This window comes from Acomys minous (assembly GCF_964271855.1).
Source record: "Acomys minous genome assembly, chromosome: 4".
NCBI classification, from domain to species: Eukaryota; Metazoa; Chordata; class Mammalia; order Rodentia; family Muridae; genus Acomys; species Acomys minous.
This window is the reverse complement of record NC_140486.1, coordinates 36,745,736-36,768,207: the sequence shown is the minus strand read 5'-3', so window position 1 is coordinate 36,768,207 and position 22,472 is coordinate 36,745,736. Positions and strand designations below refer to the sequence as shown.

At 44.5% G+C, this 22,472-nt stretch overlaps 1 protein-coding gene across 4 annotated transcripts in view; it reads left to right on the top strand.

Moving 5' to 3' along the window:
- The window catches only part of TNFAIP8 (TNF alpha induced protein 8), a 114,780-nt gene that overhangs the window by 69,665 nt on the left and 22,643 nt on the right, over nucleotides 1–22,472 (top strand). Inside the window, exon 1 of one of the 4 annotated variants that reach the window (XM_084779746.1) lies at nucleotides 5,195–5,498. The exons of the other annotated variants lie outside the window; for them this stretch is intronic. Coding sequence (XP_084635872.1) covers nucleotides 5,426–5,498 — 73 coding nt within the window. The 5' untranslated portion in view covers nucleotides 5,195–5,425. Of the gene's footprint in view, nucleotides 1–5,194; nucleotides 5,499–22,472 lie in introns of those variants that run through there. 4 annotated transcript variants of the gene reach the window in all.

Sequence of the window (22,472 nt, the reverse complement as noted above, 5' to 3'; positions counted from 1 at the left end):
GTGAAAGGAAGATTGACTTGTATACGAGTAATTGGACAGAGAGGAAGGGCCCAGATGTAGGAGACAGGAAGGAAGCTCAGTCCACATCCACTGTGACCTGGAGTCTATTGCCCCTCAGGTCAGTGACTTGACAGGCCATATAACCTTCTTTCTTTAGTTACATATCTTTAAAATGACCATGGAGATCCCAAGGGGTGACTTTAGATAAGACCTGTAGAAACAGTCTCCCCTAGCTAGTTTCCCATTGAATGAGGATGCCATAGACATCCAGGACATGCCTAGGACAGATCCAGACTTTTGATCCCTGCATAGACAGGCTCTTTGTTCCTGTGTAGCAATAAAGAAGTTCCAGAAATTGAATCTTCAGCCATCATCAACCCCCTAATACTAAACAAAATTCCAGAAAAGTAAATTGAGGCGAGATAGAAAAAAAAAAAAAAACAGAGAAAATTTAAAGGGCATGGAAAAAGAAAGGAGCCCCTCAGCTTGGATTATAGTTATGTCGAGAGTTTTGACATAACAAGGCTTGCCATGAAGAATGTCTATGTAGAGGCAGTACCCCTTTTTATACATTTCAAGCAAAATGGTAAACTTGGCCAGGGTCATGTGACCTGGGAGTTTGCTCCTCCTCCTTTCTGGCCTGCACTATGCATTGTACCTCAGAGAACACCCCATGATCTCATCACCTTCGCCCCTCCCACACCATATCGGAAGGCAAAACAAGGAAATGTTCCTTGAAATCCCTTTGAAGAATGTAACTTCTAAAGACACCGAGTCATACATACTGCCTCTTGTAGAATGTGGAGAAGCCAGAGCTAGTTCCTCGGTATACACTGCCTTTCTCCTAAGAACCTCTCAGAGTCTTCCCTAAACTTAATGTCCACACTGAAATCACGTTAAAGCTCTCTTTAATAACCTCCAACACGGCTTCTAAAGAGAAAACATAACCGAAAGGAATTACTGACATGTATTCTAGAAAGAGGATCGTGGACTCATGAATCCTTCCGACATTTTCCAACCTGGTGCGTGCCTTTAATCATCTACTCAAAGCTTTGAAGCAAGGGTGATTTCTTAGGGGAGGGCTAGAAACAAACAGTGGAATCCTAGGAAACAAGTGTGTGCCAGATGCATAGCTGTCTGCCTGCCAGTGCACACCTCCGTGTCAACGCTTCTTCCTACTCCCTCAGAACTATTTGCTCACACCCAGAACATTAATGATTATGTAAGATTTGCTGGAACTGTCACCGAACGTCTGAATGGAATTTATCCATAGTTATACACTTCCAGAATCTGGTGACCAGTGCCCTTTTCTCTTCCCAAGTCCACACTTCTTCTCAGTTGCCTTTCTTGGTTCGGGTTCTTTTGTTCGACATCACACTCAGACTCCCCAACCTTACCCCTCCACTCATCAACACAGCAACCTATAAGGCCCTGCAAAGCAGGCCCTTAGCCTCCTTGGAAGGTACAAATGTGGTCTCCACTGTTTCCTGAGTCCCCTCTCTGTGCTGAGAGCTAGGATGCTGGGCAGGGAGGCCTGTGGAGACATGCCCCATGAGGTTTCCAGTGTTTTAGAGGACTCTGAGGATGGAAGGTCCTCAGCCCCAACCAGATGGGAAGGAGAACAAAGATCTTTCCCACATTTCAGGACAGGGCAAAGGTCAGTTTTGTACATAGGTCATTGGAATCTTTGCAGACAGGTCCCAGAAAAGTGGAGACGCCTCAGAGTCAACCATAAGAAGGTCATTTGAATACTCTGTAGACAGCCATTTTGTGACCTATAATGTTGTATGTTCACATTCAGTGCTCTGACACCAGGGGGGAAATAAAAACTATTGAGAGCATGACCAGGGCTGCTTATGAGCCAGCTCTGCCAGTTGCCAGTGCAGAAGCCGTGGACAGAGGTGCCTAGTTTCCACTGCAGATGGCCAAACCCTTCTAGAGTCTGCTGAGGTGTATGATAGCATGACGCTCCCAAGGACCCACACCAGCTCTTCCCACTTCTGCTTGCTGGCCTTCTGAACTAAAAATTCTCTGACTTACCTTATTCTTTGGAGGCCAAAGGGCCCAAAGCCCAGGCTGTAGCCACCTTCTCTTTTCTTTAAAAACAAAACAAAACAAAACAAAACAAAAAAACTCTTCATTGAGTGTAGTTTAAGAGGAGACTTGTCATGTTGCATGAGATTTTGTTGATATACTAAGATTTAGTTCAGTTGGGTGGGCACCAATACATTTTTCATAGAGCCAGGTGCCTTGTGAGGCATTCATTTAATCTATGGTCCAGAATCATCAACATTATGAAGGGAAGTTTCGGATAAGGGAGACCTACCTATGTATGACTTGTGTAAATATTGGTTGATGTCTGAGTGAATGGATGAATCATTAGAACCTTTGCAGTGTTTGCATTCTCTTACGTTGGTACAGATGGGAAAGCGCCGTTGTCCCATAGGTGTAGGAGCACACATAGTATTTAAGTATGCTTTTTTGTAGGTGGAAGTGTTGCCACTTTACTTGCTATTTCATATTAGGTGACCTATTATGGACAGTTAGTGTGAATTCTGAGCGTATTGCTCCAGTAGATAAAGATGGCAGACTGTTACTTAAACAGACAAGAGTAAGGAGGGGACTAGGAGTATAGCTCGGCTGGTAGAGTGCTTGCCTAGAATGTATGGAGCACTGAGTTAGATCTCCAGTACCACTTAAACTAGCCATGGTGCTGTATAATTGCAGCGCACTACGGGGTTAGAGCAGGAGAACCCGAAGTTCAAGGCTGTCCTTGGTCATACACAAATTTCAAACCAGCCTGGGATCCATGGACCCCATCTCCAAGAGACAAAAAGAGAACAGGTCTGATAGGCAATAGCAGATCACTATGGTGTGTTAGAGCATAAGTCACTGTGCCTAGCCCAACCCTCTCTGATTAAAAGTCTACCTAAATCAACACTACGCATATTTACTTGGAAGCAGCATAAGGCTAAGAGAGCCCTTGGAGAGCCAGCTATGTGTTGCCGTGAGTTTGCAGGTGGGAGGCGTGAAGCAGAGTTGTTCACCCAGGTCATGCCAGTGGCCATGGAGCGCTTATCATGTCCAGTCACTTTAAATAAGTTGGCCATCCGTTGCTCTCCAACAGTATCGGAACACTCTTCCCCAAGGTGACTGCTGGCCTGCATTTGAATAAAAGAGTTTCTCTGGAGGTCTCTTAAGGATCCCGGTGAATGTTCAAAGATCTGCAGGGCTGTTAACACGATGCTAAATTGATTACCAGGCTGCTGTGGTGGCATGGAAAATGTTCATTCAGCACTTGTTCTCCTTGGCTTACCTGGGCCTGGCTGAAGGCCTTTTTGTGAACCCATGTGAAAACAAGCAGAGCATTAAGGACGTCTGCTTACCAGAGCTTAGGAGGTTTGCATGCCCTCGGGTTTGTGAAAGGACATTTAATAAATGTTATATAAAGGGGCACTTTCTGAAGGATGAGAGGACGTCATTCTGCTTGGGGCAAGTGGATGTGGAAGCCTGCACCATCTCGATTTGCATAATCACCACCTCACTTACAAAAGGTGCTGCCTCATCCCAGCTGTTGATCCACAAAAGGCATCTCACTTGTGTAGCAAACTGCCATGGCGAGCTTCCTCGGAGCCCTGGGTGGACATCTGGCCTATAGTGGGGGGGAAGGCAAGGCCAGATGCTGTAGGGTAGGGAGGGGCACAATTGATTCCTCAGAAGGACAGGCAAGGCCATGTGCGACTAGCAAGGGACTGTTTCTTTTGATTCAGAAGCATACCCCATCTTTAATTCAGCTTGCAGCCGCCATGAGCCGGAGCACAGTTTGCCCTTCCCAGCAGCCCTAGGATGTGGGGTCCAGGGGACCAAAGTGACCATAGTTTTCAGAAGGATGCTGCCTGTTATTCTTCTCCATGCATGCTCAGTTTCCACAGGCTCTACAGCATTGATATTTTCCAGATGTTTCTTTCTTCCCTCTGGCTATTATGTCTTGGTTCAGCTTTCAATAAAATTGAGATAAAATTCTGGTAGAGTCTTAGGCATGTTAGGATCACTCAGCAGTAGGATCTTTTAATATCAGACCATATAGTACTGTTTATGATATCCCTCTTGCCTATGAACGACACAGATACTGTTCAAAGTAAACGCTGAAATAAAAGACAAGAGTATCCTTTATAAAAAGTTATTTTAATAAGGTGCAATAGTTAGTGATAACCTGTGTGTAGCACTTACAGTTTCATATCACTTTATTTATAGTGCCTTCGGTTATATGAAGCAAATCTGTGAATTATATATTTCTTTTATTTTTCATTTTATAGATAGCAAATGGATGCTTGAAAGGATTTTGTTTCCCCCCCCCCCCTTCCTTTAAGGCCATATAGATAATAAATAGCAGAACTAAATCTAAACTCAGACTCAAAAAACCTGGGCAGTTTACATAGACCTTTCTCTAAATTTATCACAGGACCTGGACTCCTCCCCCGCCCCCATATAAAAATGAGATATAAGGAAAAGGAAGGCAGCTGGAAAATACATTTCGTAAAGAATGTAGCTTTTCTCACAACCTCCAGCCAATATTTATTTCCATTGGGTGTTTTCCTTTCAATTAGGTTACTTGAGGCCCCTCACCCTAGGGTTAGTGCTAAAACTCGACTCTGTAAAATAAATACATCCGTAAGACAGGTAGGCTGCTGGAAGCAGTCTTCCCTGAGGGGTAAACCAGGGCCACCCCAGAGCTATGACTACTTCCTCTGAGCCAGGTAGGAGCCAGGTGGGGAGGGGAGGGCAGGATGGCTGCTGTTTAGGCCTTCTGCCCTTTGCCCTTTGCCCTTTTACCTCCTGCCTGTCAGCGTTTCCCAAAGCCAAAGAGGCCTTTAGGGCCCAGCAGCGTTGGTTAGAGAGAGCCAGCCATGCATGAGGGGCCTCTGCCTATCCTGCCCTACTTTCCTTAGAGGCCATTCCTGGCACTGGTGAGGTTGTGCTTTGCGAGCAGGACCCTTCCAAATGTTTGCACAGCATCTGTACCACTTAGCCTGAAAAATAACAGTCCGAAAGCGGTTTTCATTAATGGGGGCGTGTAAAAACCCAAGACAAGGAGTATCAAAAATGTTACACACACACACACACACACACACACACACAGTGCGAGCATGCCCCAGTGCACTTCTACCAAGCACCACTGTTCTCTCCAGGGCACCTTTCCTGCATTGGGCCCCACCTGCCGGGTCGCCTTCACAAGCAGCGGCCCCTGGGGGCGGACTCCTGTGGCCCAGCCCCACGCGATTCGTCACTCCCGCGGAACTTTCCCCTGAAAATCCCTCCCGCAGCCAGCCGCCCGCCCAGGGAGGTTCTGATCTCAGAGGCTTCCTCCTACGGCGTCCTGCCGGCGCACATCGCACTCGTCTGGTAGCCTCACTGCCCCACGTCCATGTCCGCGGCGGTGGCGCCTGCGGCTGTGCACCCCGACAGCATGCTCTCCGAGGCTGAGGAGCCCAAGGAAGGTACGCCAGCCGCTGGGCTCTGCCAAGTTGAGCGTAGGAATGTGGAGGAAGGCGGGAGCAGGAGCTGATGGGAGCTCCAAGAGAGCGGTGGGGAACTTTGTCTCTTCCCAGCCTGCTTGGACTTAGAGAGTAGGCAGCGCTGTCCTACAAGACAGGCAGTTGAGGGGCGAGGGATCCAGCATCAGACCTAGCCAAGCCAGCCCACCAAGGCTGCTTTTCAGATTTCTCTCGAAAGAAGAAAGCGAGCTTTGACTGTTCAGAATACAAAACGCGCCTGGAGTGGGCTGCCTGCCTGCCTGCCTGGGGACAGCCCAAAGCTGGATTCCCAGGAAGAGTCTGAGTCAGGGTCCCTTTGAAAAAGGGTGTCAGGAATTGGAAGGGACATACATTTCCGGCTAAAAGGGGAAGCTGAGTGGAGAGAGAAGTGAGAGACCTTTATTTGGGGAATATGTTACTTTTTTTTCCCTTGCCAGCCCTTCTGCAGTTAGTTTTGCTGGGGATTGAGAGATGTGAGGGGCCCTTTTTGTCGTTTGAAGCAGCGGAGTTTGTCCTTTTCTGTCTTTGCAAAAGCAAGGGTTTCATTTACTCCTAACAGAGCTGGTGACAGGGCTGGAAAAGCTCCAACCAAAACACTATTATAGCTGGTGTTAGCTTGGGAGTTTATTTGCGTGTGACTGTTTGTGCGCTTTATTCCCTGGACCTTGACGTACACAAAAGTTCACTTGTAAATGGGGTGGGAGTAGGGGAGGCTGGAGAAAATTAGACGGGTGGGGGGTGTTCAAGGTTGTGAAATCTCTCTTTTCAAGTAGCTTTTTTGGGGGGCACTGCTACGTTGCAAGTCAGTCACCATGGCTCAGGCAGTGGTGGAGCAAGGAAAGTTCTGCGCTGTGCTATGTAGGCTTTCTGAGCAGCCGCATACCTAGCAGTGTGGTGTGAGGGGAAACTGTCAGTTAACAGAGACTTGTTAAATAAAAACACGGTTAGTTCGAGGCCCAGCCTGGTCTACAAAGCGAGTCCAGGACAGCCAGGGCTACACAGAGAGACCCTGTCTTGGAAAACCAAAAAAATTAAAATTAAAATTTTAAAAAGTAAATAAAATAAATAAATAAAAAAAAACATGGCCAGCCAGCATGAAAAGTGGCAGCCAGGAGCTTTGTGTTTGAGCTCTCCCTGGGCATTTTGGGGCTGGATGTTTCCCTGTAGCTGCCGCTGCTCTGTAGTACCAACAGAACTTTGTGCTGATGGATGGTCTCTTTCTCTGCCTTGTGCCATTTCCACGAAGTCTAAAGTCAACGGGAAATACGAGCTGAGCTGAGAAGCTGTTCTTGAACTTTTCTGTAAATTGCATAGCACTTAGATGAGCATTTTCTTTCAGGCCTGTTTTTCCCTGTCTTTTAGGAAAGGAGTCAGGGAGAGTGAAAAGCTGCCCGGTCGACTGTATAAATACCTCCCTGGAGCAACACGCACAGTCTCCCCTCCCTTTGCTGGCAGTTTGCAGGCAGCTTGGAAGCTGTGGTGTAGTGGGGGCTTTTCAGTTGTTCCTCACCTGCCCTTGCCTGCAGTGGTGTTCCTGCCACGCGGGCTTTGCGCTCTGTTTTAAAGCAAGCCCAGAATGTTTGTTTCTTTTAAGTTAATCTGAGCTTCTAGAATTTTAAGTTGATAGCAGTTAGGCTAAGAATTTTTTTTTTTTAACTAAGTCTGAGGAAAACTGGACTATTATATTGACCAGAATGATTCATTAAAGCTCTGCTAGGATGCGTGTTTGAGAGAGGAGAGAGAGAGAGGGAGAGGGAGAGAAGAAGAAGAAGAAGAAGAAGAAGAAGAAGAAGAGGAGGAGGAGGAGGAGGAGGAGGAGGAGGAGGGAGAGGAGAGAGATTGATCGTGTGTCTGCCAGGCTGGTTATTTTGCAGGATCTAATCTCTCCCTCAGATTCTCCCACTGGGTTTTCTTATTAGTCTATCCCCACTGATTCCAATCTTCCCCACCTCCCTACACTTACAGTTTGTGGTGTTCTTTCCTCCGCGGGCCGACTTGTCTGTCCTGTGTAGTGATTGATGGGCAGGAGCCCTTCAAACTATCTGAACCGCAAGAAAACTGCTTCTGGAAGCTTCGCATCTAGCTTGTTGTAATGGTAGACACTTCTAATTTATCATTCCAAACCCCCCCGTAAGAGACTGGTGTACTCTCACTGGAACCGAATCTGGGAAAGCTATCGTCAGATGTAGCCCTTAGAAGGCAAGTTATTTGTACATGTTACATGAATGTGGACACGTATGACTGGGGAGATTGTTCAGCTTGCGTAGCTTAGGATGCACTTGACTCTTTGCCCGCCTATAGTCACCTCCTAAGGAAATGCTTTCATTTGTGCCTGCTTGTCAGTAAGTAAGCGGCTGCGCTTAAAGTGAGAAAAAAAGAAGACTTGCTTTATTAAAAGGAAAAAAAACCATCTAATATATCTAGACATAAAGTGAATAGGAAGAAGCCACGTTATTAAGGGGAATGCCTTTGAGAAGAGGATGTCAACAGTTTCCTGTGGATATGGGCTTCCTGCGGAGACAATTAATATCCACATATTTGGCATTTAGTTGCTTCCTGCTGAGTACATTGCTTAATTAAAAAGTAGTAAAAATGAGTGATAGTTGAGATCACCGAGGATGGTTTAGACATAAGCACTGAAGAATTCAAGGCTATTGTGCCTCGGGAATCCATCAGAATTTTGGTAGTAGAAATGTGAACGCCCTTATCGCCTTGTGAGGACCTGGGAGAGAATTAAGCAAGTATAGTTCTCCCTGCCATTGCTCACATGAGCCATTACCCTTTACCACCTTACCTAGGTCTCTCCTGCCTCACCAGGCCTGCTATTTCACAAGGAATGTGGTGGCCATTAGAGAACTTCCTTCTTGTAGACTGACCACAGCCTCCCCTTCGGCCTACTCACCATCACCGTGAAGCCTTGGAGCAAGTGTCTTTGCTACATGGGAATGTAGCATCTTGGGCCCCTGTGGCTGCTGCTCCTCCTGCTTAGATAAGGTCACTCTCTGATTTCTCGGGCCCTAGTGTTTGTCGCTTTTCTTTTCTGCCCTAATAACCCCTTTCCTCATCTGAACCCTTTTCCTGGCTAGCTCTTTGGAGAAGAGCCTATTCTGGACCAACCCCCCCACCCCCCCCTGACCCCCTCCTGACCTGAACCAGCACCCCAGTTGCCTTCTCTCAGAACACCTTGCTGATACGTATCCCACTGGGTCAACTTTCTCCCAGGCTACACGCTCCTGAGTAAACGTCTTTCTTATTCTTCACAGCTATCTCTATACCATAGAATAAATGGATGACTTGCTTATAAAGCTTATTCTTGTCACTCTGTTCAATTTTAGGCACAACTTACCCATCTTTTAAAATGCACCTTTTAAAAAAAATTACTTTCTGATTGTTTTTATTTTCAAGACATCATCTGGCTATGTAGCCTAGGCAAGCCTTGAACTCACAGGGGTCCTCCTGTCTCAGCTTCCCAAGTGCTGGGATTACAGATATATACCAAAACACCTGTCCATTAAATGCGCTTTTCCTGCTGCCATATCTTACTGAAATCTGGTTGCTTTTGTGTTTCATTTTGTGGGATTTTCTTTATCTTTTGTCTTTTTGGTTTATCATTTCATAAATTTGTCAAAACCATCAGTAACCCTCTGCTCATGTAATTTTATCCTTTTTTAAAAAAACATTAATAATAATAATAATAATAATAATAATAATAATAATAACAACAACAATACATTTAAAGGCCAGTGAGATGGATCAGCTACTAAAACTGGATGACCTGTGAGTTCAATTGCTGGAACTCCCATGGGGAAGGAAAGAACCAGTTTTTACAAGTTGCTCTTTGACCTCCACACCTACCTCCCATAGCATATGTAACACACACACACACACACACACACACACACACACACACACACACACACTTGCAATTAAAATTACCACCGCCACCAAAACACAGTTGCATTTAATCCTAGGTACCAGCATCTTCCTTAGTTCCTCTGATGTAACCGTTCCTTGGTTTCCTTCAGTTCAGTAAGTCTAACAGGACCACGCCCCTTCTGCCTGCACAGATCTGATCTCCCTTCTGTGTTTCCACTCAACGCTGCACCTCTCTTTTTGTACTCTGATTATTATAGTAACCACCCCACCACTAGAATTCCAATGGCAAAAAGTCGGAACATAGTTTCTGATATTGTAAAGAAAATGATTTTTTGGAAATTTTGAATAATTCATACACTTACTGTGTTAGACAATTTTCTGTCACTATAACAAAATACCTGAGGTAATTAACTTCTGTGGAAACTATTTTTGTTACTGTTTGTTTTTTGAAATGGGGTTTGAATAGGTAGACTACGCTAGGCCTTGAATTTGCTATGTACACCCATGGGGGCCTTAAACCACTGCCATCCTGTACCAGCCTCCTGGGCGCTAAGATTACCAGAATGCACTTCTCTGGCAGAAGGGTTTATTTTGACTCAGTGTTAGAGGTTTCAGAGCCTGATTGAAGGGCCTCTTGCCTTAGGCCTGTGCTGATGACAGCTTCTCATGAGGAAGGAAAACCATTCATGTGGTAGACAGGAAACTAAAGAGGTCAAGGGACAAGCTAAGATCTCACCTTGGCGCCCTCCAGTTACTGGAAAACCCCGCCATCTTCTAATTGTGCCATTGAGTGCCTTCAAACATAAGCCTGTGGGGGACCTTTGAGGGACCTTTGAGATCAAATTCACAGAACCCACTAAAGGCTGGAAACCCAGGCTTTGAGGATGTGTTAGGCAGCACTGTCATATCCAAGATCCATCTGGTTAGGTGGCCACCACTGGCATCACTGCCTCTGGCTGTTCGGGTTTTCTCTTACAGAGTATTTGGTCATCCTCAACCTTCAGTGTCCCGGATATTAGCCATCTGATTGGTCGTGGCTGGCTGCAGTTTCTGCCCTTGCTGCTGGGGGACAGGGCCCTTCTGATTCCAGTAATGGTTGTGGAAGTGGGAGTCAGCCTCCTTCAGTTGTGAAAAGGGAAGTTGTTACTTGCATTGCCTTAGCCCCAACAACCTACGCCGGCACCTGACCACCAGCACTCTGTTCTGTCACTTCCTCATTCCTCTCTGCAGCCCTCTTTCCTTGCTCCTGGTCTCTCACTGGCTCTGCCTCAAGTGGCTCCTCTCTCCACATACACCCAGTTTGCAGGAAATGCTCCTCCAGGCTGTTTCCTGGCATCCTACGCTTCTGTTTTGACCCCCCGTGTTGCAGAAATTCATTCCATTTGCCTGGACTTTATTACGAGCTTTTTGACAAGGTTATACATTTTCCCTTCCTGAACTCCGCCCCCCCTCCCCCACCAAACGGAGGAGGCCATCTCATATGGAAGGAGCTAATGATGCTTTATTAAATGATACGTTTTCAATGCTTTTCGTATATTTTCACTCAAGTTCTCTGAATAGGGCAGGCAACACAAGCATGTGCCTACGCCTTGGTGTCAGGGCCTAAGTCGCTTGTCAGCACCATAAAGTCCATTGGACACAGAAGAGGCAGTACTGAAGCTGGCTAGAATGTACTGAGTTCTTCCCTACACTGAAGTCAGTGCTGGGCATATTTCTCATTTCATACTTATGTAATGATCCTTTGCTCCTATCCCTGCTGACATCTGAGCAGCTTCAGTCCAAGGTATAAAAATTGTACCTGAAACTAAAAGGTGAAAATCAGGATCTGGACAGAGACAAACTAAGTGTAGAGTGAGTTCCTTCAACTGCCACCCGCCACCCCCTCCCCCTCCCTCCCTCCCCCCTCCCCCCACTGCCATGTAAAACCTCCAGTAAAACCTGCCATCACCCATCCTCACAGGTTCAGGAAGTCTCTGCATCCTATGTCTACAGGTGCCCCAGAGAAGTCAGGAGCCAGAGAGAAAGAGGCTCCAACTCACTCTGCTGCCTCTTGCCAGGGAGCAGCTGCCTGGGCGACTCTCAAGTGCCTCTGTCCAGTCAAAGTGTAGAAAATGTAGAGGCCAGCGCAGCTGGGTAACAGGTGTGTGTGTCCTACAAACAGAGAGGAAGCCAAGTGCAGGAAGAACTTTCTGCAGCTATTTGATGTTAGATGTTATTGTTAACTGAAGTCACCGCCAGGCTGGAGAACCCTGGAATGTATTCCTTCTGTGTAATGTATTTTTGTGCCTGACCCTGTGAGGACATGTGATATTTGACTTTCTGTGTCTGGCTTATTTCACTGAATATAGTAAGGTCGAGTCGCGTTGCCACAATGGCAGGAATCCGTTTGTTTTTAATGGCTGAAAGTTATTCCATTTTGCACTCACATCACATTTTCTTTATTTATTTGTCAGTGAATGCCCATGTGAATTCTATTTCTTGGTTATTATAAAGTGCTGAGTTAAATAATGGGCAGGCAGGTGGTACTTTGACATTCTGATTTTCTTTCCTTTGAATGTACGCCCAATAAGTGGGATTGCTGGATTGTCTGGTAACTCTGTTTCTGTTGTTTGGTTGGTTTTGAGGGACTTCTGTACTGTTTTCTGCAACTCTATGCTGATTTATAGTTCTACTAATAGTGTGTAAGAATTCTCCCTTTTCCCCCCAAAAATACATACCAGCATGTTTGTTTTTGGTTTTCCTTTTGGTGGCAGCCACTATAACTGAGATGATGGCATCTCACTACAGTTTTCAGTTATGTTTCTCTGATGATAAGTGTTGAACAAACACTTTTCATGTATTGGTTGGTCATCTGTATTCATTTGAGAAACACAGACAATTCTTCCAGGTTTTGGTTGAGAGACTTTCAAGTGTTTGCCATTGAGACACTTGACTCTCATACACATTACAGTCATCTGTCCCTTGTCGGATGAGGGGTTTGCAGGCATTTTGTATTTTCTGCTTTGTAGGTTATGCTTTTATGGTTTCCTTTGCTCTACAGAAGCCTCTACCATTTGGTATAATCTCATTTGTTTGTTTTTGCTTTAGCTTCCTGCGTTTTTAGTCTTCTCCGCCTAAGAACCCCTTCTGTTTCATTACACTAAAGGCTTTCTTCTGGAAGTTTCATAGTTGTGCTGGCCAAGTAATTATTATTGGGGATAAAGGCTCAGTTGTTTCATGGTGTTGACTTACTGGAACGCTTTGTGTGGTAACGGACCCCCGGGATACTGTGTAAGCTGCACACAGTATGCTATTTATTTGCAGTGTCACATGTGGGTGGCACTTCCGTGTTCTTGCTCACTGCTTTGACACGTACCTCTTGAGTGTCTTCTCTTGTCAGCCCTTGCTTGGCAGAGAGGACAGCAAGGCGAACCAGGTTGTGATGAAGCTTGGCTGCAAAGCACCACCTGGTACTTGGTTTGCCCGACCTTGACGTCTGTCATACATAATGTAAAAGACATGGCATGCTCTCTCAAAGGCCAGACATTGACACAATTATCTGTTTTCGTTTATGTAGTCATTATCCTGAGAGTGCAATGTGCTGACAAAGGACTAAAAGCAGAAAATTCATTTTGAGGTATGGCACACTCTTTACAGTGAGCCACTTTCTGTAGGGCTTGCACCACCTGGTATCCCCACCTCTAAAAGCGGAATACAATTGAGGCTCTCAATACACACCAGAAATATTATCAGGTTGATCATACATCGTACCTTTGTTGTTCTTGGATTATGATGCCACTGCACTGTCAGGGGAGCGTGGATGATCCCTGCTCCTGGCTATTAGTAATCCAGGAAGTAGCCAAAGGGTAGGTGGGTGGAACAGACCACGCAGCCAGGAAAATCTCAGCATCCGGTGATCTCATCTCAGCATGATACAAAAGTCCAAGGTTTGCCGCAACCTTTTTATTTGTAGACATTTCTGTAAGTTTGAGGATGATACTTACAACTTGGAAATTATGGAAGCAAGCGTGGTACATTCTGCACTTCGTGTAGAAGGCTGTTCCTAAAATAATGCTGCAAATGACTTAGAACGAAATGAAGTCCTGTGCATGTCTATAATGTTTAAGAAAGGTCTGTCTAGCAAATGCTTTGTAATTAAAGCAGTCCTTACTGCAAAGTGCATGTACAATCCCTGTGGATGAGGACTAGATGTGGCATTGCATCCCAAATCCTTTCATTTAAACTTTTCATCTTGGAGATGAGGCACCAAGGCTGACAGTGCCTACCAGGCTTCTTCTACCCTCTTCCTGGCGTGTTTTACAAGGGAGGATGTATGCAAACACAGGCCCTGGCTTCAGGCCATGAGATCACCTTGAAACAGGAGGGACCTAATCTGTCTGAATAGGCATCATTCAGTACCTTTTGGAGAAGTTTAAAAAACGTAAAAGGAATGAATGTCTGAACAAATCAAGTGTTCCTGTTCAACCTTCTCCAGTGAGGATAAAAGATGAGGCGCAATGAAATACGTTTAGCTCTGCAAATAGATCCGATCACATCTCTGGTTTGGAAAGCAACAGGCCAAAGGAGAGGCCTAACCAGTGGGCTCACTTATTTCCACTCCTTTAAGGATATCGTTTAAGAACAATTAGTTATTGGGAGTGCTGGCTGGGTGGGGACTCTTCAGGAGAAAGCATTGCATGTGTGTGGGTGGGGAAGGAGTCAGCACCCGGCATGGGACATGCCATTGCAGGAACAGATGCCCGTCCCACAGCCTTACCTTCCCTGGAGCCTGCAAGCCTGGTGCATTCTGGGAATCAGAACATTTGTTTTCAGGAAGTGACTGAGGAAGAAACAGTCACCTGTTTCCCACAGCCCCTGACAATGACTGTGACAGAATAAATAAGTGTTAAGTCTTGTTTACCAACACTGAAGGGTTAGCCTGTAGGGGCGTAATGTCCTTGTGAGTAATTACTGAGTGGAGAGCAAGTTGAAAACAGGTCTTGCTCTGGGAATCAGTAACACTGTAAAGCCTAGGTTAGGAGACTTGGTACCCTACCACCATATAAAAGGTTTTTAAGATGGTAACGGCACTTAGTGTCATCCATAGACTTAAGAGGGAATACCTCCTCTGACTCCATAGTGATAAAGTGTAGCTTAATAAATACTGAGGGGCAAAGTCAGGTGGGGAGATCACTCGCTCTGTGAACTTTGAGAGGAAGTGTGTAGAGGAAGCAGAGCTGGCTGAACCATGGGCTTAGTTTCTCAGAACAACCATTTTTACAGGGGTGGGGGGCAGAGATAGATGGAACTAGGAAAGGAAACACACAAATGGGAAGAGGAAATCCCAGAGAGAACGGGACTTTGGAAGCCAGGAGGAGATGGCCAGCCAAGTCTGAACCGGTGAGAAGAGAGACTGCTTTGCCTTGGTTTGGGGCCTCTGGAGAAGTTGGGTTCAAGTAAACCTGGGAGCTAAAGCTTGAGGAAGTCATGTGGGGTGGGATGGCACTGGAATGTGCCTTTAGCGTTTGGTTAGTGTTTAATGGGGGAATGAAGACTGTCCTGCTGGAAATACCCAATCTCCTACTGGGCCCATCATGCCCCTTTGTGCGTGCTTTCCAAGTCTCAGTTACCAGCAGACTCCTTTGTTTTGTGCATCCCAGCACCTCCCATCAGTGTTGAGAAGAGTCTGCTGAGCAGGTCTACAGGCCTGTGAGGCATCACATTGCATAAGCACCAGGACATGAAAGTAACAGATAAAGAGAACTAAGAAAAAAAAAATGTTTAAAAAAAGGGGATAGGAAAAAAAGGGGGGGGGGTAGGAAAGGTTTTCCCACAGACTGAGACAGATTAAAACAGCAACAAAAACAAAAAAACAGAACAACAAAAAACAAAACAAAATCCCAGGGAAATGTCTGGCTTATAATAGAAGAACCAACACAACTGGAGCCAAATGGAAGAGATACCAAGGACAGGTGGGGGAGCCCCATCACCCCGTGACTCCATGGCATTTCCATCACTGACTGAACTGAGTCTCCAGCTCCTCCCCCTCCCCCTAGACAGAGTTCCCACCTCTTGTCACTTGGTTGGTTCTGTGGCAACCAGTCCACACTGTCTGAGTTGCCTCATTAGCATAAAAAGGTAAGAGTTTCTGTGAAACAGAAGATGTTTGTTTCACTTAGGACCTTTGTGACAGAAACAGTGAACCAAGAACATATAATAAGAGATGTTCCTGTCCCCTAGGAAATTCCCAGGGTTTTAGGAACTCTGGCCAAAAGCCAGAAATAAAGACTGAGTAAGTACCATTGAGATGTAACAAGAATAAATTAATAAAAAAAATTAAAATTAAAATTAAAAAAAAAAAAGACTGAGTAAGTATTTCTTACTATAGCGCAGCATCACACAGGTCTTTGTGCTCTAACAACCTTTGGCTACTCTTGAGAAAAAGAGAACTTTTCTCTCCTCCCATGTGCCTTCACTTCTCCCTTCCCTTAAGTTTACTTCTGCGTAACTGTGTGTCATGGGAAGCCACTGATGGCCTTTGCCAGTGTGGTCTAGATTTCCAATCAATCTGAGGCTCTTTGGACTATGACTTACTTTAAAGTAAACAAACAAATTTAAATTTAATAATTTTTAAATTTTTAATTAATTACTAGATTTGAACTTTGGGATTTGGGACACCCTGAAGCATCCAGGTAATTAATGTAGAAAACTGTTGTCATTCACTAGCTGAAATATGCTGCATGGCTTGCTCCTGGTGTGAAACCAGGAGGTAGTGTTTATATGTTCTGCTTCATTTAAGAGCTAAGTAAATAAAGAGGACCTGCCCAGGCCCGCTGACCACATTCCCACAGTGAAATCTTCCCTGTATCCTTCATGAAAAGCAAAGAAACCACCTTTTCCTACTGCAAAATTATTTTTGTCAAAGTGAAATTGTAGTTCATCAACCGGACCCCTTATTGTGAGGCGCTAAGGAAATAATGATTCTTTTCTTTCCAGGGTTAAAATGAAAATCTAGTAAGTCAGTTTCGAAATAGCTAGTCTGAAAATGGCCCCTCTCCTCAGATCACAGGTCCAAAACACTGGACTCACATTCTTGAGAGGAAGGTGATAATTAAAAAAGGAGTCTCCCCAAGAGTTGTCAGTAGAGGTGGAATTCTGGGGCAGGTAGCACTTAGGAAAGGCAAGGAGAGGAAGGGACTGGAAACCAGAGCTGAAGAGAACACCAAGGGGGAGGGGGGTCCTTTGGCAGATTCCAGAGTAAGGGACCAGTGGGGCAGAACTCCAGGTTGGCAGTGAGTGGTGGGAGGGTGGGGAGGAGGAACTGGTGGGAGGTGGGAGGTGGGTGGCATGTGGAGGGAGAGGAAAGGAGGGGTGAAGAAATAGTGTGAGCTGGACAAAAAGTAACTGAAAACCACCAAAGTGAGCAGCAGGATTTACCAGGCAAGAAACGATGCTGACCTGGGCAAGTTTGGGAAGTTTGCTTATTTTGGTTGGTTTAGCAGGAAGCGGGATGGGTGCCGTTCGCCAGTGTACTGGGCTAACTTGGAGCCCAAGGGATGGTGCCATTAAAAGGTCATAGAAAAGTAAATTTCTCAGGCTGGATTTGCACAGGGGGCCCATAAAGGAGGCAGTGACATTGGTAATCCTGCCTCTGACTTGGGGCCAGTCAGTCAAAAGCCAGGGCCGTGTTGAGTTGGCTGGGATGTCTACTAACTTTCTTACTGGATTATAAAAGCAAGTTCTTCCGAAAACTAGCAAAGGGCAGATGATGAATTAGCAAAGTACAGCCAGGCTGTGGGAATCATTTCAGATCTGCCCACTGTTCTGGGCCATCTGTTTGGGCAGGGCCAGCAGTAAGTAGCTGTTGGGTGAATATAAAACCAAAGCCCCTGGCCACTGAAGTGACACACTTGATTTTGGGGGCTGCTGTCATTCACAAGTTGGATGGGAACCCTGAAGAATTTGGGGCTGGTGATTTTTGTAGGTAGAACTGCCGTAAGGTATTTGGTTACTCAGCTTTAGTTCCGACTTCCTGATCAAGCTGATAACTCTAGAAGCACACATAGGAGCAGTTGCTTCCTATTCCTGTTAGGGCCTCATATTCCAGCATGCTGTGGGATCATTTCATCTGAGCGTCTGGCCATCGGGGGAGGGGGTTGCTCTGTCTGTCTTGACAGTGTGGCTGCAGGCTTGTTTCAACTCGTCTAAGAGTTAACTAGTTATATTCTAATTGCTACTGGGAGAGGCAGTTGACCTGACGCCTGACACAGCCTTCACGGTTGCCAGGGGAAAGGGTTTTTCTCGCAATTCTTGTTTTCTATTCTCTCTCCAAAGATGAGTTCTTAAGGTCATATTATGATCAGCAGAGCTGTTAATATCCTGTACATTCCAATATGTTTTAGCTCTTAACTCTGGTTTCTTTAAAATTCCTAGAGGTCTCTTCTTTAAAACATGCTTCCACTGAATTAAAAGACACAAAAGATTGACAACAGATTGGTGGCTTGTCACCATTGCTGTTTTCCTCATTGAGCACTCTACAGTTTTTTTTTTTGTTTTTACCTTTTTGTCCACAGAAATGTGGAATGTCAGTTGGATTATTTAATGGTGGAGGAAGGTGTTCTAGTTTCCTGTCTGTTGCTGTGATAACATATTCTCACCGAAAACAACTTTAGAGAGGAAAAGATTTATGTGGCTTACATTTCCAGGTCATGGTCCATCTAGGGAGGTTAGGTTAGGATTTCCCAACAGGAGCTTGAATCAGAAACCACGGAGGAATGCTGCTTGCTTGCTTGCTTGCTTTCTGAAGTATAGCCAGCCTTTTGATACAGCTCAGGACCACCTGCCTAGGGATGTTGCACCCCACAGTGGGCTGGGCCCTTCTGCATCAGTTAAGACAGTCAAGGCAGTCCCTTGCAGACATGCCAACAGACCAACCTGATAATGATTCGAGGCTGTGCCACGTTCACAATAAATGGTAACTAGGACAGACAAGAAGAGAGAACTGTTATATTTAGTAGAGGTTCTAGAATATTCTAGAACTAGCCCTTACTCTCTTAAGAGTAGAATTTTCTATGACTTTCCTTCTATTTTTTAATTTTTCCATGGACCATCTCTCTCTCTCTCTCTCTCTCTCTCTCTCTCTCTCTGTGTCTCTCTCTCTATCTCTATCTCTCCCTCTCTCTCCCTCTTTCTCCCTCTCATGAAATAATCAATCCTGTTTTTCATTGTATATACTTCATAGTTTTAGTCAGTTTTTTTTTTAATCTATGGTGCTGGTTTTTTTTTTTTAGCTCATGAATGACTCAATTGACTGAATGTAGGCAGCTACTGAACTTGGCAGTTGGTCGCCACCAGCCTGCCCGTGGACAGGAAGTGTTTAGTATAGATATGACTAACCGTTTTCCAAGCATTAAAAATAAAGTGGGGGGATTTTGGACATAATAGGTCTTTGTCACTCATTTCAACATTTGTTACATGCTGAAGTTCAAAGGCAACCACTTTGTTATTTACATTTTTCCAGGCCTTCGTTTCGCCTAACGCTGTGTAGTATATACAGATTGAACTTTTCTCATGCATTTGGCGTTTTACTGACTTTTTTTTTTTAATGAATTATGAAGATACTGGAATAATCTGGAAAGTCTCCTGGGTCTGTATTTTATACTTTTTTAAAAAACCTTCTTTTTAGTTACCACCCTCCTGAGACCTACCTGGCCTGCTGCAGTGTAGTTTAAGCAAAGAGATGAAAGTGAGCCTGGACAGCCACACAGACCATAAATATACAGCCCTCATGCCATGGCACCAAAAGAGATGAAAGTGAGCCTAGACAGCCACACAGACCGTAAATATACGGCCCTCATGCCATGGCACCAAATTTCTCACCTCGAAAGCTTCTTTCACTTAGCGTAGTGACATTTAGACTTCTTTAAATCAAGTCTCTCCTTCACTCAGGACGACCATGCTGTTTTGACAATACCAACATATTTTTAGTGATCTTGCTGCCTTTAGCTAAGACTTTAAAAGAAACATCCCCTTCTTCCCTCGCTCCCTCCTTGTAACTTTTTCCTCCTTTAACTTAAGGGGGAGGGGGAGTCTTTCTGGTACCCTCTTTTAAGCAACACCCTTTCCATGTGTTAGGATTTAATACTGACTATACAATACAAACTGCAACTATTAATTGAGTCTTTTCCTATATAATTCAGAATTTACATAAAGTTATTTTAAAGAATATGCAAATGACCAAAAGAAGAAGCATTGACTATAGTTTGTGGAAATTATAAATTAGATGAAACATGGATGAAACTATCTGTATAAAAGGAAGCCCTTCCCTTTCTGCATCCTTGACTCAGCATGTGCTGGTCACTTGAAGTCCTATTTTGTCTGTCAAATACAAAGCCATACCAGGGAAAGAGGATTTAAAATACAAAATGCATGCAAATATTGTTAGTTGGCTTAGGGTGAAGTCAGTATCAGTTCTTTGAGCTAGCTGTCTTCAGGGGCATAGCTAGACTTCTTTTGCTAAGTTTATAAATAAATCATAAACATAAAAGGTTAGGGTATTTATCTTAGTTAGGGTTGCTATTGCTGTGGTGAGACACTATGACCAAAGCAAGCTGGGGAGGAAAGGGTTCATTTGGCGTATGTGTCCACATCACTAAAGGAAGTCTGGTCAGGAACCTGGAGGCAGGCCCTGATGCAGAGGCTGTGGAGGGTGCTGCTTTCTGGTTTGCTTCTCATGGCTTGGCTTGCTCAGCCTGCTTTTTTTTTTTATGGAACCTAAGACCACCAGCTCAGAAGTTTCCCTACCCTCCATGGGTAGACTCCTCCCCTATCTATCAGTGATTTAAAAATTGCCGAGACTTGTGTACTTACAGCCTCATCTTCTGGAGCCATTTTCTCAATTAAGGTTCTTGCCATTTGAATGATGCTAGCTTGTGTCAAGTTGGCATAAAACTAGTCAACACAGTATTGCAATAGAGCAAGACATGACTGTGACTCTAAAATGTGTGCCCCTGAGTGCAGTACTTTGTCTGTACCTCCTTTCTAATGCTGAAGCAGGAGAAAGTAGTCCCTGCTTTGTTTTAGATTAACATTTTAAATCCTATGTATGAATTTTCATCAAGTAAAAACAGTTCCTTGGTGGAAAATATCAGTTTTTTAAAAGCTTTTCAGATACCAAGATTCTTAGACCTGAGAATAGCAGATAGGAATTTTGTAGCTCTTCATTAAAAGAAAAAAAAAACTTTTAGATTTATTTATTTTATATACGTGAGTATTTTTCCTGTACGTATATATGTGTATGACATGTGTGTCAAGGTCAGAAGAAGACATAGGATCCCCCTGGAACTTGAGTTGTGAATGGTCATGAGCCAGCATGTAGATGCTGGGAACCAAACCTGGATCCATGTGCTAAGCCACAGAGACATTTTTCAACCCCCTACCCTCACCCCATGTTGTTTGGTTGGTTGGATTTTGGTTTTGTTTTAATGTATATGAGCGTTGTGCTTCTCTCATTCTCTGTCTATCTCTCTGTCTCTGTCTCTCTGTCTCTGTCTCTGTCTCTCTCTGTCTCTCTCTCTCTGTCTCTTTCTCTCTCTCTCTCTCTCTCTCTCTCTCTCTCTCTCTCTCTCTCTCTCTCTCTCTCTCTCTCTCTCTCTCTGTGTGTGTGTGTGTGTGTGTGTGTGTTTATATATGAGTCCCTGGATGGTTTTGAGACTGTCAGAATCTGAACCTGAATCCTCTGCAAGAACAGTAAGAGCTATTACTTGCTGACCTATCTCTCTAACCCTTTGCAGGTTTTTTTTTAATGATGATGAATAACACATTGTAGGCAAACAGAAACTGCCTGATACCCAGTGCAGTGTGAAGATAGGCCCACTTCTGGATGATCCATAATATAAAATATTTTGTGAAACCAATCCCTATGGTTTTCATGAGCTTCATGGATTATCCAAACCTGGATGTGTGTTATGTCTCTGGGGAAATCATCTGGTTTGTAGGTGCTAGAGGATATGATGCTCAGTGCATACATCACGCCTGTCTCAGGAGGCAGATCTAGACTGAGCAGTCGTAACACATTATATAGGCTCAAGCTTAGGAAGGCCTGGTCAGACCTTGTCCCTGGCTCCCTCCGATCCTGCACAGGGAGTCCTCAATCTACTGGGAGGTGTGTGAGCCACGATGTTCAGGAACCAGCTCAGAGAGACAGGCCACAGGAGGGCGTTTAGCAGACTGCCTCTGTCCACGCTGACTGAAGGCTGTGGCTACCTAATTTCTCACTAAGTGGGAAGGTAGCAGAAGCTGAAGATTCAAAATTCGACATAACTTGACTTATTTGATGAAAATATATCTTGTGCTATCATTGCAAAAATAAATATCTTAGCCAAACTGCATGTCTGGAATACCAGCAACTTTTTTCTTTTCCTTCCTTCCTTCCTTCTTTCTCTCCCCCCCTTTTTTTTTTCTGCCAAAAAAAAAAAATCCTTGTTAAAATTCAGTGGAATTTCCCTTCTGTAGAATTTTTTATGTGTTCCAACAACAAGAATGCCACTCACCCCAAGAAGCTTCCTACTAACTAAGTGAATTATTTTTTTTAATTGTTAAAGGAGTAAAGAATGGTGTTACTTGGTGGAAATGGTGTAACTGAGAAAAACAGGGTATGCCTCCAGGTGGAAAATGCTTTGAGTTGAGTAAAGAAGGCTGTGCAGTTCTTTGCTACCTGAAACAGTTAGAACTCAAGCTTTCCTAAGTTTATACATACACAGAAGATGAGAGAAAATAGACTCTATCAGACTTTGACAAAAATGCCTCAGCCCTCTAACCCTAAATACATGTGCTTCGAAGTTCTGCCTATTGGTTAAATGGTCTGAGTTGTTCTGGAAGGAAATCCTCCCAAAGCTCTGGGCTTTCCTAGGTATAGAAATAGCTGTTACTAAGACCTTTGCTGATGAGCTAACCCTACTACAGAGGGCCAAGCTCCTCCTCGGCTAACTTAGTGATTATAGATAGATGGTAGACAGACAGATGATCGATATACACATAACAAATAGAGGTAGATATATAGGAATATAAAATATATAGATATCC